The sequence below is a fragment of the Tribolium castaneum genome, chromosome 10, assembly GCF_031307605.1.
Source record: "Tribolium castaneum strain GA2 chromosome 10, icTriCast1.1, whole genome shotgun sequence".
Classification (NCBI taxonomy): Eukaryota; Metazoa; Arthropoda; class Insecta; order Coleoptera; family Tenebrionidae; genus Tribolium; species Tribolium castaneum.
In genome coordinates this window covers 8,156,641-8,173,124 of record NC_087403.1, presented here as the reverse complement: position 1 = coordinate 8,173,124, position 16,484 = coordinate 8,156,641, and the positions used below count along the sequence as shown (strand labels likewise).

General features: G+C 37.8%; 1 protein-coding gene across 2 annotated transcripts in view; it reads right to left on the bottom strand.

Annotated features, from left to right (window-relative positions):
* Nucleotides 1-16,112, bottom strand: part of LOC660322 (zinc finger protein basonuclin-2) — a 99,820-nt gene extending 83,708 nt beyond the window's left edge. The window contains exons 1-2 of one of the 2 annotated variants that reach the window (XM_015985294.2): nt 15,774-16,112; nt 892-1,032 (exon numbers count right to left, since the gene is read on the bottom strand). In XM_015985294.2, the coding sequence (XP_015840780.1) occupies nt 892-987 (96 nt within the window). In that variant the 5' untranslated portion in view covers nt 988-1,032; nt 15,774-16,112. Of the gene's footprint in view, nt 1-891; nt 1,167-15,773 lie in introns of those variants that run through there. The other variant, XM_064359302.1, reaches the window with a different exon arrangement.
* Nucleotides 16,113-16,484: the final 372 nt, after the last annotated feature.

Here is a 16,484-nt window from a genome sequence, read left to right as displayed (position 1 = left end):
TACATTCTCCCGGCCATAACCTGTCCAGGTTGAATCATTAGAATGGAGGTAGAGATTTCACGTATGATTTTTAATTGCAATTAAAAACCCGCGCTCTGCATAATCCCGATTTTTCAGGGGCAGGCAGAACAACGTAGACAGTTTTCTGTAATTTTGGTCCCATTACTGGGGGCTGCTATCGCGGTGGTGTCCGGCCAAAATTTCCTAATTGAAATAGTGACACTCGTGCATTTTGTTGCTTAAGTAGACGCCAGAAGTGTATACCGATTGTGCAGCATCATGGGAAGGTGCAAAGGCACAAAGATCTCTCCTAATCAAGGGGATGACCGAGCTGATTCTTTTGTCGGGCCCGTTGTCATTTGACGGCCTTTGAAAAGTAACACAGCCGGCTGTCGCTGTTAAACTTAAATTACTAAAATTGATATAGACCTCAAGGAAACTAACAACAAGTCACAAATCCGTAATTGGTCAATCGGCTGGGAGCAATTAGATGAGGAAATTTTTCGCTTGGTGTGACCAATGGAGGCGAGCAAAACGACCAAAACGAGCGAATGGGTTAATGATAGGTATCTGTATGTTGCATTCGAGTGCGAGTTTGTGCGCCAAAGAAATGTGAACGCTAGTTGTTTGCGTGTCGAGTCGAGTAGGTGACATGAAAAGAGGTTGGCATTTATGGAAAGGAAATTGCTGGTTGTCGCGCGCCTGTTAACCATTGCATAACACGTACGTACATGTCAGGTATCCGTCGTCTTCGCGACGTCCAAACCCTAAACTAATGGAATTCTTTATATCCAATATCCGACCTCATAAATAGATCATGCAATTACGTCACCACGACACGTCTTGATATTTCCAGCGACTGGCAGAAGATTTAGCATTTCGAGCACTCACCATGCAAATTTTCGGCGGTTGGAAGACTCTTGCTTCTTCAGAAGACGTGGAGGAAGTGTCGGATTTGCTCACGGATGGCTCCTTGTTAGTGGCCATAGCGCGAAACTGTGGCTGGTTGAACCATGATGGCAGCGAGCCCAACTGTAACAAGTGCAGAGCGACATAAGTTGAGTTTGTTTTCGATATGGTAAGCTTTTGAGCTAAGAACTGCTAAATCTCATCTGGAAAAATTATTTTTGTACTTGACTAATGGAAGCACTCGACACATTATCAAAATTATTTTAGTGACACAGCCAGTACACGTGCTCGATTGTGGGTGTAAAAATACATGGTTTTAGTTACGACGAACATACTTCATAATTGACGCCACTCACTAAACATTAGCCATGTGACAGAAGACAAGACATCGAAAATACGCAAGAATTCGCTGACTGATTCACGACAACATAAAACACATTTGCTCCCAGACATATTACCATAAATCAAGTCGCATTCGTGAATAAAATTGATTGCGCCCACAAAAAATCTTGAGCTGTATTTATGTTTATTCAATAATAAACTGAGACTGTCATTCAGACGTTCCGCGTAAAAGAAAATTAATGCTTTTTCAAGAGCCTTATTGAACCTTCAAAGAGGGGAATTAGAAAAGAATCGATTAAGTAGTAAAAAGCAAATAGATTTTTCGTAAACTGGCTCGGAACACAATGGGAGACAATAAAAGTGATATTTTTACAAGCATTAATATAATGGGGCCCCTCTCGCAGAGGACCTAATATGGGGGTTGGTACATAATTACTAAACCCCTCAAACCGAAAGGGTTAATAGAGACCGTAGGGTGGGAACCGCGCCATATTTGATCAATAATTGAGTTAAACAACTGATGGAGGATGTGCTCGCACGGGGTCCTCTCTCCTCGGATTTTTCCAAGTCGAAAAATTCCTGCGATTCCATGTGAACGGCTCTTTACGATCAGCACGCGCCTCGTTACACACCGCTGCCATTTAATTAAAATAAATAAACTGGGAAGGGTTGGAGATTTTCCTTTATTCAAAATGCACACTTCTTCCATCAGCTCGAATTACCACGTTATGCTAAAAAACTAATGCTACGTTCACATTAGAAAGGCGATCGCTGGGCGCGACGCCGCATCATTCTTTCTTCGGTTAACCGATCGATCGAAGGAAAAGTTCGACGCGGCAGACCGTGGCGACATCTACGGAATCTCGTATGACACAAAGGCCGGAATGTATTATTCCTCGGCACGTCTACCGTAATTATTCAAATAAGTCTTATGCTCCGTAAATAGATAAACATCAATGGAGAAATTAAAATACTTCGGAAAAAAGCCACTGAACAAATTTGCAAAGCACCCATCGGAACCGTGCTTTAATTAAGTCGAGCTTTGTCATGTGATTTTGACAGTTATTCAAAATTGATTGGTTTCTGTTTGAACAGTAATTATAACAAGCCGTGCTTTTATTTGCTCATTTCGGTGCTTCCCCCGGTCGGATAGAAAAGAGGCGTGGCTGTATGACACAATTGTCATTTTATCGTAAGTCTTATCAGACCTCATCTAAGTACGTACGGGCTGGCCACGCCCGCTTAAGCAACGTCCACATCCTCGCTAATGTGTCCTTACGATAAGGATCTCCGTCCATTAGACCACGAATACTTATTTTGTTAATGCAGAGAAATCGAACAGCCGATTCTGCACGCTACAGCCCCAAAACGCATCATCGCGACTGCAATTAGCTAATGCGATCATCTTTACACGTCAAACGACAAGAAACTCAACCATTTTAGGTGTATTTTATGTAAATCACCAGGGTGCAACTGTTCGTATGTAAATTTGTTTTAGGATGATTTGAAAAAGACCAGTGGCGCCTGCAAATGGTTTTCACTTATAGCTTTTGGTACTTTGTTTTCTTTACTCCTTAGCGCGATCCCTTTGTTTCTTTGCTTGTCGTTTCAAAACTTCTATTTACCTATTTATAACCAACCCCACCGTGAACCCACTAATTGATTTTTTTATATGCACATTCCCCAACAAAGGCCGCTGTAATTTATTTTTTGGCCACGTACGAAATACTTAACGCCTACTTAACGAACAATGCAAAATGCAAGGTGTCATACTAAATATATTTATTTAGGGAGATTTTTCAATAGCGCACGGTTTAATAGGTTTTACCTGCTTTCGAGGACCCACCTATTGAATTTTTTTAACGCTTGGCTAAATCCAACTCAGGTATAAACAAGACGTGGATCGCCTCCTATATAATAATTACAAATATTGCAACATATAGTACCCACATTGTTACCGCACAATGACAGTAAGTATCGATTTTCCGAAATCATCAAGCGTGAGTTATGCCTGAAAAGGGTCCAAATGAACGCAAACAAAATACGACATCGAACTGCGGGCCCGTGAAATGATCTTTGGATCACATGGTCGCTAAATTAAAAAATGCATTCGGATTGTGTAAGAACTGAGTGACAAGTAATAAAGGTCATGTTTGTTTACATTGTTTTGTTTTGTTTTTAAACTCGATTGAAAATCAACAAGTCAGCAAGAAAACAAGTTCAAGTTTAAACTTTCGCTGCGACACCCTATACAGCACATAAAATGTCAGATATTTGCATAATTGCATTGCGCCGAGTTCATTCATGTTGTGGTCTAATTGGAGGAGATCCGGGGGATGCTGGGGTGTTTTGATTGAGAAATGCACAAGTTAAATAACAGAATGTCAACAGCTATTAATTATAATATTTATAGATCGGTACATAATTCATTATATTATTGAACTGTTTATCGTGACGATAACCGCTCGGCGGCAAAAATGTTGCACTTGATGGCATTTTTAAATGACATTTTTCGAACGCATTCCACATGGTAGCTTCTTTTTTACTCGTGTCATATGTTCATATTCATATAACAAGGTCGTCCGATAACGGTGTGTCATCTCAGTCGGGTAAAAAGGCTTTCACTCGCGTCACACCAAAAATATGTTTATTATTGTTTCAAGCATCGCGATTTCTGTCTATAAATAGCAATTTCTATTCCACAGGATAACGTTTTGATTTTTACTTTCGGCGAAAGATTAATCAAAAATAATTTATTGTGTCACCTTGTGCTGTCTCATCCGGGCAACCTGTGTTCGATTATGCATGTGTTTAGCATAGGGTGTGTTATATTTAAATAAGTACAACGTTTTGGTAGTCGCTGGAAGTGCCCATTGTTAACCACAAGAGCTACCTTAAAATCGTACAATCAAGTCTATTTAATACGTCGTAGACTTCATTCACTATCTGTCATTCAAGTGATGATCATGAATAATTACTTATACAAAACTACTCAACAAATCATCAACGGGGACCACCACTAAAGAATTAGCACTAGTTTCATTCAATTCTAGTTAGGGCCGGACTAGGAGGTTTCCACTTGTATCTATAAATTTATTTTGTTTGCCTTGTTTCGGCTTGTTTTGTCTTTTCTTTTACAATACAAATTAGCAATGATAATGTTTGCGTTACATCATTGTAACACTTGTAACAACCTTTTGTAGACGTGTCCACCATAAATTATTGTTTACTTGTCTAATATGGGTGATTTATATTGTAGATTGACCTAAATCAACACCAGGGTAATAAATAATTAAACAATAGACGGGCGCATGCGCTCTAGCCGCTCTATCCATCAATATAGAACAAATAAAGTTCCGTTTGGAAATATTAGATGTGCTAATGCAAATAACTGAATTTAATTGTCTGCATTTTTTGGTTTCGTGCGAGTGTATTGTATTGTATTTCATTAACGAATGGATTTGTTCAATTCTCATTGTTCGCGGTTTATTGATCCAGTTAATTCGGAAAAAGTTTGTGGTAATTAACACGTGGTGATAAGCCTGAGACGTCACGGCGTCCCTGTGATTGAGCGAGTGATTTATTAATTTGTGTGTAGTTGAGATATCCGAGCAGGTGATTGTTTTTCAGTTTTGTTTTATATGTAGACGGTACTCAATATGGCCCCTGTGGCAGCAGAGCAGCATAGACGAGTTAGCCTGTCCAATGACCAGGTGCGGGCCATATTGTATAATAAGTACAGGCGGACAATAAATTATTAGTTGCACTAGAACACGCCAGTCGGTTCATCTTCGCTTTATACCTGTTATAAGATATGGTTATTTGATTCTATGCTTCCATAACCGCTCTTGTGTTTTGACCATATATGAATTAGTCCGGACTGGTGATCAATAACAAATTATATAGGCCACTAACGATCCGAATTTCATGACATTTTTCACGATTTATTTGTTTTAATTATATCACAAAAAGAATACTGCCCCAGGAATTTAATACCCTCATAAATTCTAAAGACGACACTGCTTTATGATACTAATTATCACAGCTTAGGTGAGTGATTTCCACAAGCATTTGGCAAGAATTTGCCACGAATGCTGATAACTCTGTTTACATTTTCACCGTCCTATTATCCTCATGTCAAAGATCAACTTTAATTAGTTTTTGTTATGACAACAATAATAAAAAGCTTAATCAAGCGATTTCCAAACCCACCAAACCAGTTGCTCACTTGATAAACCGGTTTTACAAGTCCAAACATCTAACACTATAGATTAGTATAGATTAAGACATTTCATACCCACAAAATTACATCCAAAAATGGAAACATGTAATAGCGTAATTTTGACTTATATTTTTGTACCTTTTACAGTAATGTTAGATAATCCGAACGCACCAACGGTATAAAATGGTCCATAATCTGAACTATTTAAATTTCGTAGTACGAACTACCACTTATTTATTTTAACTCTTGATCATTTTGAAGAAAGAAGCTAAAACAATAGCTGTTTGAAATATATTTTTAATTTTGTTTTTCTAGATTTGTTATTTTTTTTTTGTAATAAATTATTTCAAAAACCAATAACAATTTAACTTAAAAACATCAGTGTTACATCTAACAATGCAAAAAATTTGAGTGTTCTGTTCAAAAAAAAAATATAAGTTTGCTTACTTCAGAAACACTCTGTATGCATGAAAATAATTTTCCGTGTGGCAGGAAATTAGTACCTGCCCGCTTCGTAATAAAAATTATTTTCTAACATTTAAAAGGCAACAATAGACTTTTTCAAATCGCTGGGACAGCCTGTATATGTATTTGCGTGGTTAATTGGTTATGTAAGGTATCTGTAAACCGAACGTGTTCGGATTATCTAACTATTACTGTATCAAAAACTGTAAACAAATATATCGGTTGTCATTAAAAAAAAATGACAATGACGTCAGAACATATATATTGTCAAATGGTAATACAGTAATGTTTAGATAATCCGAACCCCCAATAATCCAAAGGTCTATAATCCGAACACCACAATTGTGTAAAATTCTTTTCATAATCCGAACGTTTGAATTCCGTAATCCGAACTACCCATTAAATTAGTTAGTTAGTGTTAAAAGCTACATAAAAAAATGCAAAAGATATAGGGTGCTCTAGTTAATGTTTGAAAATAATTTTAGGTGAGTCAGGGGGTTGGTATCTATGGCTTTCGTAAATTTTTAAGGGCATTTTAAGGGCAATAATGGACTTTTTCAAAACGCTGGGAGACTTTTAATGTAGATATTTGCATGGTTAATTTGTCATGTAAGGTGTCTTATTGACATTGATATCATTTATAATGAATTTCATAATCCGAACGTTTTTGTAATCCGAACGGGCTCTGCAAACTTTCTGTTCGGATTATCCAAACATTACTGTATTTACAAAAATCGAATTATCAGTTTTTTTGGAAAACGTCCCATAACAAAAATGAATTTTTTGCGTTACTTTTGCTTTACTTTGTATACAGGGTGTATCAGAAATACGTGTCTTAATTTTAACAGGTAACAGAACTCAACAAATAAAACATATTTTCTATTTGTAATTTTTCAATAAAAAATTCACAAATTTACTTAAAACTTGGAAAAAGATAACATACTGAAACGTGTACCCGCCTATGGACACAAAAATAAAAGAGCCGAACTAATTTCGTTGCGATAGAAACGGCTAATATAAACAATTTAAAACAACAATGAAAATTGTTGCTATGAATATAAGCTAATTATTAAACACTGACCGGCTCGTTTGCACAAAAGAAAGGAGAAAAACAGTAAAAATTATAAATAAGAATTTTGCAAAACGTTATATAGACGAGTTGTTTTATTTAATGAGTTTCATTACGTGATAAAATTAATACACGTGTTTCTGATAAGTACAGTGTGTACTTATTTTCTTCTTATTGTTTGTTGATTATTATATACTAACTTCAGCCGCAGTTGTGAGTGATTAAAATATTCTTTTAGCCAAGAGTTCACTTATTTAAAAAAAAAATCTTGGAAATAGTCAAAAAAATTAACCATTAAAGAAAAACTAAACTAGGTCGTCTAAAAATTGGACAATTTTGTTACTGTCCGTATGGACCATCTTAGGTAAAAGTTAAAAAAATCAAAAAGTTTATATAAAAATTAATTTGAAAATTAAAAAAAAATTGAAACTCAGTTACTTATTATTTAGACGAAGGCGTTTTGAGCGACGAGTTAGAGTTTGAAACGTGGGAGAAAATAAAAAGCGAAGCAGTTTTGGGAGATACTTACGTGGCTAATGAAACGTTGGGGGTTGGTGGCCGGTGTAAAACTGGCATAGGTATCGAGTGTAACGTCTGATGAATTAGTGATGTGTATGTGGGGGTGGTGCGTGTTGTCAGCACATGACAATTCGACCGCAGATCTGTTAAACCGCAATGAAAGGGTATCAATTGTATTGTCCATGGTTGGGTTCGACACATGTCCTGGGGGCGATTAGAATAAAAGGTTTCGTGACAAGTAGAGCAGTCGATAATTGGTTAAAAAACGAATTTGAGTAGAAATCTTGAAGAGCTCACGCACTGGAGGGCGACATACGGCGTGATATGTTGACAAGACAACGATTCCCATTTTTAAGTAATTTTATGGAATCGACATGTGATAGATGGCATAGCGTGCTGGGCTTGTAATAGACAACAGCTTTGTCCCGAACACGGCTAGCGTGAAAGATTACATTATATAACGAGAACCTATTCCTAATCAAACAAGCGTTTGTTTTCTCAACAGTCCAATATGTGTCGCGATCGAAACGACCTCTAGGCACGCATCGAACCTCCGGACATGTTTTTCGCCAGCAGTGGACGTAATCTCTTCATCGATGCACAAAGATCGGGATCTACACCAAGACGCCATCTCCGATTGTCCATTGTCTCGGCGAAAATTCTCCCACATAGCCACTCAACCATCCAACTCTATTTCCATACAACGTGTCTCCAAAAACAAATTCAATAACCAGAACGCACTGATCCGCCGATAAAGATAAACACCGTCGTTTAGAACCACTGTTCCTCCTTTTCCCTTCACAGGATCATACGATAATCGCCTCAATCACGACATCCGCACATCCACAACATCTCAATCTTTTGACAATAGTTGCCTCCCCCACAACCAAATTTACGATTACTTATTCCATCAAATTAAAACCACCTTAAAATTCAAATATACGCGTCAGCTCGTAAAATTGCTTTTTAAATCACTTGGCATTTATAGGACCTGTCTATTGTTAAATGAATATGTTATAAAGAATAATAATGATCTCTCCGCATGAGGCCTATTGCTAATAATTAGAGTCAATTAGTCAGCCCATTTTAAGGAATTTCTTACGACCAGACCTAATTTGTTATACACACCCAGTAAGCTTTGAGGTAAACCAAACAATTGAATGCTCCTCCCTTTTACTATCGCGTTATTACAACAATAGCAATACGCATTTCAAAAATTTATCAAAGAGCATCTGGAGAAGTGGAGAAGGGCATCCGCGAGAACCAGAATTTTATTTAAAAATAAGCAAACCTCAGTAGATAATTACTTACAATTAATCCATTTCTCTCCAATGTCAAGCCTTTTTTTCCAATTTAAAATTTAAATTAATAAAAAATAAAAAATGCGTCTATTAAAGATTTTTTTGTCCTTAATTAAATTGTTTTATTTGTATTTTAACATATGTTGTTTATGATTTCCATCCTACACAAACTGTAGCTTAAAGTAATTTTTTGTACTGAGGAAGCTGAAAGTCATAAACCAGCGAAACACTGACCAACAACATAGAATTTCTTTAATTTCTATCCTATTATTTGGAGGAATTGAGTATAAATATCAGGAAGTAACAGAAATAAAATTAAAGTATATTAAAAAAGAGTAAAAACAGCACAAGTCTTATTTTTGAATGGAATGATATAATTTCCGCAAAAATTCGAATTCTTAGCTTAGGGTAAGTCCGGGACAGATGTCCCACCGGGGAAGATGGCAAACGCAAATAATTCCGTTACTAGTTGTTAGATGCCGATTGTTGGTTGTGTCTGGTAGGTGGCGTGTATTTTGATTTCAGTGTTTTCTAATCTTGCTCATGTTATCAAGTTATTTGCCGACATCTATTATAACTCGTAAGATATTTCACCGCGTTTTGTTTTTACAAGTACATCACGTTAAAGTTGCATATCCTGCTGTTTTTGTATTACAATGTGTTCAATTGTCTTATAGGTTTGAATGTGGTATTTGGCAGGGGCATCTAGCTAGGCGCCCTAACTCTCATTAAAGGCTTGTTTTTTAATTTTTTGCATGCACGGACTTCTGAAAGAGGAAAATGGACAGGGCAGCAGTTAAATCATGCTAATAATATTTGCTAAAAATTTAATGGGCATTAGCAAAGCTTGGCGAACTTTTAACAGTTCGTCCAGCAATGCGAAAACCTTTGTGATTTGTGTGGCAAAGTACGTGCTGTGAGAAGAAAATACAGACTATATATTGCTTTAAATTGTTTCGTTAACCAAAGATTGTTAACTACATATTTATTTTTTTATGGGGGAGAGTTTTTTCCGACATTTTGAGGAAGATAGCCAACGCTACTTCAGTTTCTTTGTAATATAAGTTAGTGAAGTCTATTTTTATGTTTAAATAATTTTATAAAACGTATATATTTAAAAATTCTGGTTATAAAATATGTAAAAAAAGTGGCGCATCTGTCCCGGACTTACCCTGTTTGAATTCAAATGTAAAAAATTATTATTAGCTTTGCTTTAAAAACTATGTGTACTGTGCGTTCCTTATGATCTTCTAGAACTTTGCGCAACAGAAATAAATAGTATGTAATATGATAAGGCTTTTCTCAACTTTCGGTCCAAAAAATAGATCTACTAACACAATTTACAAGAAGTAATTGTAAGTGAAATTAATCACGTGTTGAAAACTACTGTCTATGGGATAGATGTAGCTCATTTGGTGGATTGTATTTTTTGAATTTTAATTTTATGTAGATAATTGTTGCTTGATGAAGTGGCACCGAAGAATAATTGGCAAATGCTCGTCAAGACAGTGTTGATTTTTGTACAGAAGTTGGCCTGAGGGCAGCCTTGGTTATAGCATCGACATTATAATGCTTCACTTGAGAATCACCATTTGCATATTAAAACAGTATTTTAATGTAAGTTACACCGATGATTTATTGACGGGCGCTATTTAATCAACCTCTATTTAGGCACGTTTAATGCTAATTCACTTAAATTTATTACCTTTGAAATTGGCGATTATCGCACGTCGCTTTACCCAGCTTTGTTATTTATAGTACTTTCATGACCATGTTTTGTAAAGTACGCAATAAAGAATTTGGGAAAAAGTTGAAATCCAAACTAACCACATAGAAGACTCGCTCCGTAATGAACATTCGCTCTTAATACCGTAAATTGAACGCAACTCCATTTGATTTACGTGGGCAAGAACCGGTTTTCGAAACCGGTTCGACTCCGAACCGGTTCGAGCGCAACTTCCGGAAGTCGAAACTTCCAAACATTGCGTTAATCAAAACCGAATCACGCAACTGGTTTGACAGTGACGTCACGTCAAGTGAACAAAATCGCTTTTCTCGATCGAACTTACCATTCTGAGGGGGCGGCACGGGTTGCATAAGTAGCGAGCGTACGTGTGACCGCTCGACGCCGATGCAGGGCACTGAAGGGGTCAAGGTTCGCCACTTCGCCTGGACGCCGGGCGTGTCACAGCGTCGCGACGGCCTATGGTCCCATTGGCGGCACGCTTGCGCAACCAAAGGGACAAGTGACAGTCCTTCTCACAGTGACAATTCTATTAAGCTCCGCCCTTATGCGCTAAACCGTCCAAACGTGCACTTTAAAATTCAAATCCGCGCTTTGTCGACACGGTCCTGGACGCGGCCTCGAGGAGGAGGACCAGCAGGGATTAACGGACAACCCAAAAATACCCAAACGCTAGCCCTGAACTAATGGCCATATATTCAAGAGCTTACTTATCGCCCGTCAGGCGAGACTACACAACGTCACACCGAATTTCATTTTGCAATTGAATCAAAAACCACTATTTTACTACCTAATAGTAAAACTTGTTCACACAAATCGATTCATTAAATCAGCTTGAAAAACACTTTTTTAACTTTAACTCGCTGTAGCATCGTCAATAGGTTCGATTTTAAAATGTTTGATTTTTCCGATTACGTCAAGATTTTGGCTGATTTCCGGTACCCGGAGCATTTATCAGGCAATAACTCCGAAACAGTGAGATGGAACCCCGTCAAGTTTATTATCCTCGGAAAGCTCTTTTAATTAACTCCACCTTTAAAAAAAGACCGTGGTCCTCGATCTAATAGTTTCAGAAAAAAATTGTCAACAAAATAAAAAATAGGTGAAAGTGTATTAATAACTTGAAAACTATCATAAATTTTGTTATTTACTCTGCGTTAATCGATTCCCCGATTAGATCGGTCTACATCAAAATAGTTCCATTTTTTCGGATAGTTTTGTTTATTCCGACGTAATCAGCGTGTAAAGACTAAAATTTTTCGACATATCATCTTGAAACCAATGCTATTTTGTAGTCTTTTAAGGCGGTTTTAATGGCACTGCTGGCTTCCAAAATTTCCAAAATGTGTTTGTTTTTTTCGTAAATTATCATAATGCACGAAAAAAGCATCAAATATGCTTTTTTGGACATAAATGGTTCTAAAAACATTTGTGTTTTTCGAATTGGAATTTTTTTACTTTTTCATTTTCTTTTATTTTTTCAAATTCTACGATTTATTTTACGTATTAATCCTAGTTTTCACATTTCAATTGTTTTTGCCTAAAATAATTATAGTGTCTACCTACCTTTAAACTAGCTCCAATAATTTTTTATGCACTTTGTTATGTCTTTAGAAGGCTCTAGAGTCCTTAAAACCCTTCGATACCCGCGTAGGTACCTACTGTCTCTCAGATCGACGAATTATATACAGAGTAATCCTTTTAAAACCTACTTGCTTTGCTTATAATACCTATTCCGAGAGCTTTAAAATTTTGTATACAATCCAAATTGACCATTTTGAGTTCAACTAAATGATTTTCAAAATGGCTGAGCTTCCTGAACTACAAGCAATTGGCGCTAACTTTCATCGTTTAAGATTTTTAAGTGACTATTTAGTCACTACACATTTTTATTGCACTTTTGAATTCACCTTGTCAAACTGAGTAAGGCACCTAATAGCTCTCAGTCATACTTTTTGACATACCTATGTCAATTTTTTTGTTTGCAGCAGTTTATTTAAAATATCACAGCCCTTGAATCCTTTGCGATCCTAAGTGAATATTTTTTTTGCATTCGATAACCGAAAGTTCGAAGTCTTCTATACAATTTTCAAAATTGTCAACTGACAAAATTCAAGGCTATTAAGCCTTTTTTTTAATGGTTATCAAAAAACGGTCATAACTTTTTTTTTTCAAATGGAATGATTCTATGTCCTTATTGGCATTTATGGTGACTTTGTTTTATGGACATCAACACGTCTTAACTTAACCTAGCTTACAGTTTTTGAAAAAAATCACAAAAAATGAATTTTATTTGTAATTTTCATCTTGGTTTTAGAAACTGCGTGCGGGGGTTGGTGTTATGGTTTTTATTTTTTAAATAATAACGTTTTAAAACCGTGCTAGTTAATAATTTTGCTCAAATTACAGTTGGGCTCGAGCACCAAAACATTGACCAATGGTCGTTTTTTACTCCACACTCAATATAGCTGGCAAAGCAACTTAGTCTGCGGTGCTAATCCCAATAAATATAAATCAATTTCCCGACGATGTACAAATTTTAGGTAGATAGGTACCTATGTATTTTTAAATCAACTTCCAAGGAATACTTTAAATGGTTTCTTCCTTATATATTTGTTCAAATTTCTTACATGACAATGTATTTTTTGAAATAGTTAGGAGACCGGTGTGGGTCTTGTTTACCCAAAATTCCATGCAGGTTCAAAAAATTGTCAATTGGACCAACTTTAGAGGTATATTGTTTGATTTGTCCGATTTTGCTAAGAGTCGATTTTTGGTACCCGAGGCGAATTAGGAATTTAAAAAAAACGACAAAAATTGACAAACATTGACTAACATCTTAAGAATTGACTAGAATTTTGCTGTTCCCTAAATGACAATCAACTTGATTATCTTTCGTTTTAGTATTTCTTATAAATTTTGGTCAACGTCATTCATTCGGGAGCAAAAAACAAGTTTAAACTAATTTTTTTCAAATAATCATTATTTAATTATTTTGCTCCCTCTACCAACGTCCCGACAGTGCATTTTTTAATTCCAGGACATTTTTTTCACACTTCTCCACCTATAGATAGGCATTCGAAGCAGTGTAAATTTAATTAGCTACAACTCAAATATTTGGTTATTCCAAATTTAGTCGTTCGTTTGTTATTGGAATAATTTAATTACTGTCGGAATTATAGCAGATTTTTAGAAACTTTTCGGGCTCGAATGTCTCGTTGCGATAATTTCGGGAGTTGCACTAATAAATATCCAATTTTGGGTTTGGTCCCGATTGTGATGAAGTGGGGTTTGCGGGAGCGAATGAATCAAGCCACAAAGAAAGCAAAATTTCTAGTTCCAGTGCTTTTAATACAGTCCGGCTGAACTCGGAATCGATATCAGGAAGAGACGTGCTCCATCTCTGTCGTATCTCCGGTACGGCCGTCTTGATAAAATCGCAAAATCGAAATTCGTGCGAAAAATGGCGACGCGAATGTTCCCCACTACTTGGGGGCTGTCACCCGGTGCAGTGTCTCGCTGCGATGTAAATACGAGCCTCTGATAAATCGAATCGGTTAAGAGTGCCACTAGGGGGCAGGTTGTAGTGGGTAGCAGAGGCGTAGCTGCAGGTGACATTTAACGACCGCCCCGCGCAAGCGCCCGCAGGAGTGGTGACATCCCCTCCAGCGCGGTGACAACGCGACAGGCGTACCCACCTGTGCTATTGGTCCCAATGTCATCCAATGCTATCGGCTGCACTCTTTTACACAACGCTCTTTTATACCAGGTGAGTCTAATTACCCATCCGGCGCGTTTTTACTCCGTGCTCAGACCCAGACGATCTATACTGCGCCGCAACGTATGCCCCAGCCACCGCGCGCCCCAACCACCAAAATTCAAAAATATCAACATCGCTATTATTGCGAACTAACCCCGCGCCAAATCGAATAAAACGCTCAAGCACAGCGAAAATGCGCCGGAATTTCGATGTTTTTAATTGAACTGTTGTAGCTAATAGATTATTCACATGCTAAAAGCTGAAGTATGTTAAATATTTGTGTTATTTTGCCGGAATATTGCTGATTTTGGGCAAATCCGAACGGTAATACCTAAATAAATACATCAACTACCGTTTAATAACCTTGATCGTGTCAATAAAGAAATAAAATGTTCGAATTTGGAAAGCTGGTTGCTGGCAGTGGTTGGAGTGAAATAAAATCGGCGTGATGTGGGGCCTACCCTCGCTCTCAATCTAGGTCAGTAACTTCCCCTTCGCCGATGTAATACATGTTTAACCCAGTTTAGGGGTGGGATGTGAAAGAATCATACCGTACGGTAGTTTTGTGAGGAATTGAGCTGTCTGTCGATTATTTGTATATTTAATAGCGAGTGCGGGTGTGGGGGGCTCGCATCTGCTCAAGTTGTCGTAAATAAGTGATGGTGGGAGCAATTAAGCGGGTATTGGTCTATTGGCGTATCAGCCCTTAATTATGGTGAGATGTTGAATAAAGGAATAAATTGTGGAAAGAGGCGATCGTTATCGTGGTTGTTTTATTGCGTTGTCGTGACATGACGCCGGTGAAATACACATTACAGCGCCACCTCCTACAAAGACACGGAAATAGGGTTTAAAAACCCTAATAATTGCAGCAGGGGTCGCTGCTGGACATACTCCACCGCTAATTAAGTGAGGAGTTTTTTGTAGCATGTCCAGATTCCAAATCACTGTTATTTATGCTTATTAATAAGCCAGCGTGTTTTTCATTAATTAATTACATGAGGTGACGGAATTCGTGGCGTTTTGTCGAGGTAATGGTTTGTTTACATCGGTTCTTACTTTATGTCGCGGTTGTCATCAATTCCGCGGTAATTTATGGCCGTTGGAAAGGAATTTTGTTGATTAACCTCGAAAATTACCTGGACGGTGGTAGCGAGTAGCGACTGATGTCATCGCGCCGAATTAATGACTTTAATAAAATCGGGCATTGGTAATTGAGAATGAATTTTTTACTGGTGCTTAACCTTAAAAGCGGTGACAGTGAGTTTTTATGGCGTAATCTGAGATAGCTGAAATGACGAAAATTCCGCTCTTGGTAAAATATGCAGTTTACACGAAACGCTTTTTACAACATTCTGGCGTAATGACGTAAGGACGCAATGTAGCAATCTGTCACTAAGTCGGGGATGCGCGCGCAACAAGAACACAATCAAACGTATTACCTGTACAGAGACATGTGCGGGAAAATTTGACGACTTTATCACTGGCGCGAGCGAACTCGACCGTCTCTAGCACTGTTACAGTTCTGTGAGCATGTTAAGTGGAGGTAGGTCGGGTGAGCACTAGTTTTGTGAATTTTTCGAGGTGGGCGTCAAGTGCGCTCCGTAATTGTGCGTGCGCGGAGGAAGTTGCTGCTGCTGCTGCTGCAACCAGTGACGACTGACAGGATGTTGTTGCCGCGGCAGTCCAACTACCACTGAATCCACTGAGGCAGCGGTTTGTCGCACTGTCACAAGAGGCGTGTGAGCTTTCACTTGTCATTGCGCACCATATCACATGGGCCGGCATCACATCACTGATGCGTTATATCGCATACTATAACTTTTAAAGATCGCCGATACTTCCCGCAGGTGATGCAAATACTCTTATCGACTCGATTCTCCCACGCTACTCATTATTACAGCCGGTGCGATAACGCCATTCAGTTCGCACTAAACTTATGCGATATTTCAATCTTTCTACAGACTTGACCCGCACTCAGCCCTTCGCTTGGCCCATAACGCGGCCCTTTGAACCAACATTCCAACGAATACGAGGGGGAAAAGCATGTTTTTAATTTCATTCATTTTTAAATCCAGATCTTTCACCTTCACATCGATCCAATATCAAATACTCCACCCCTGTATACAAACTTCACTTCACTTCTAAAACGA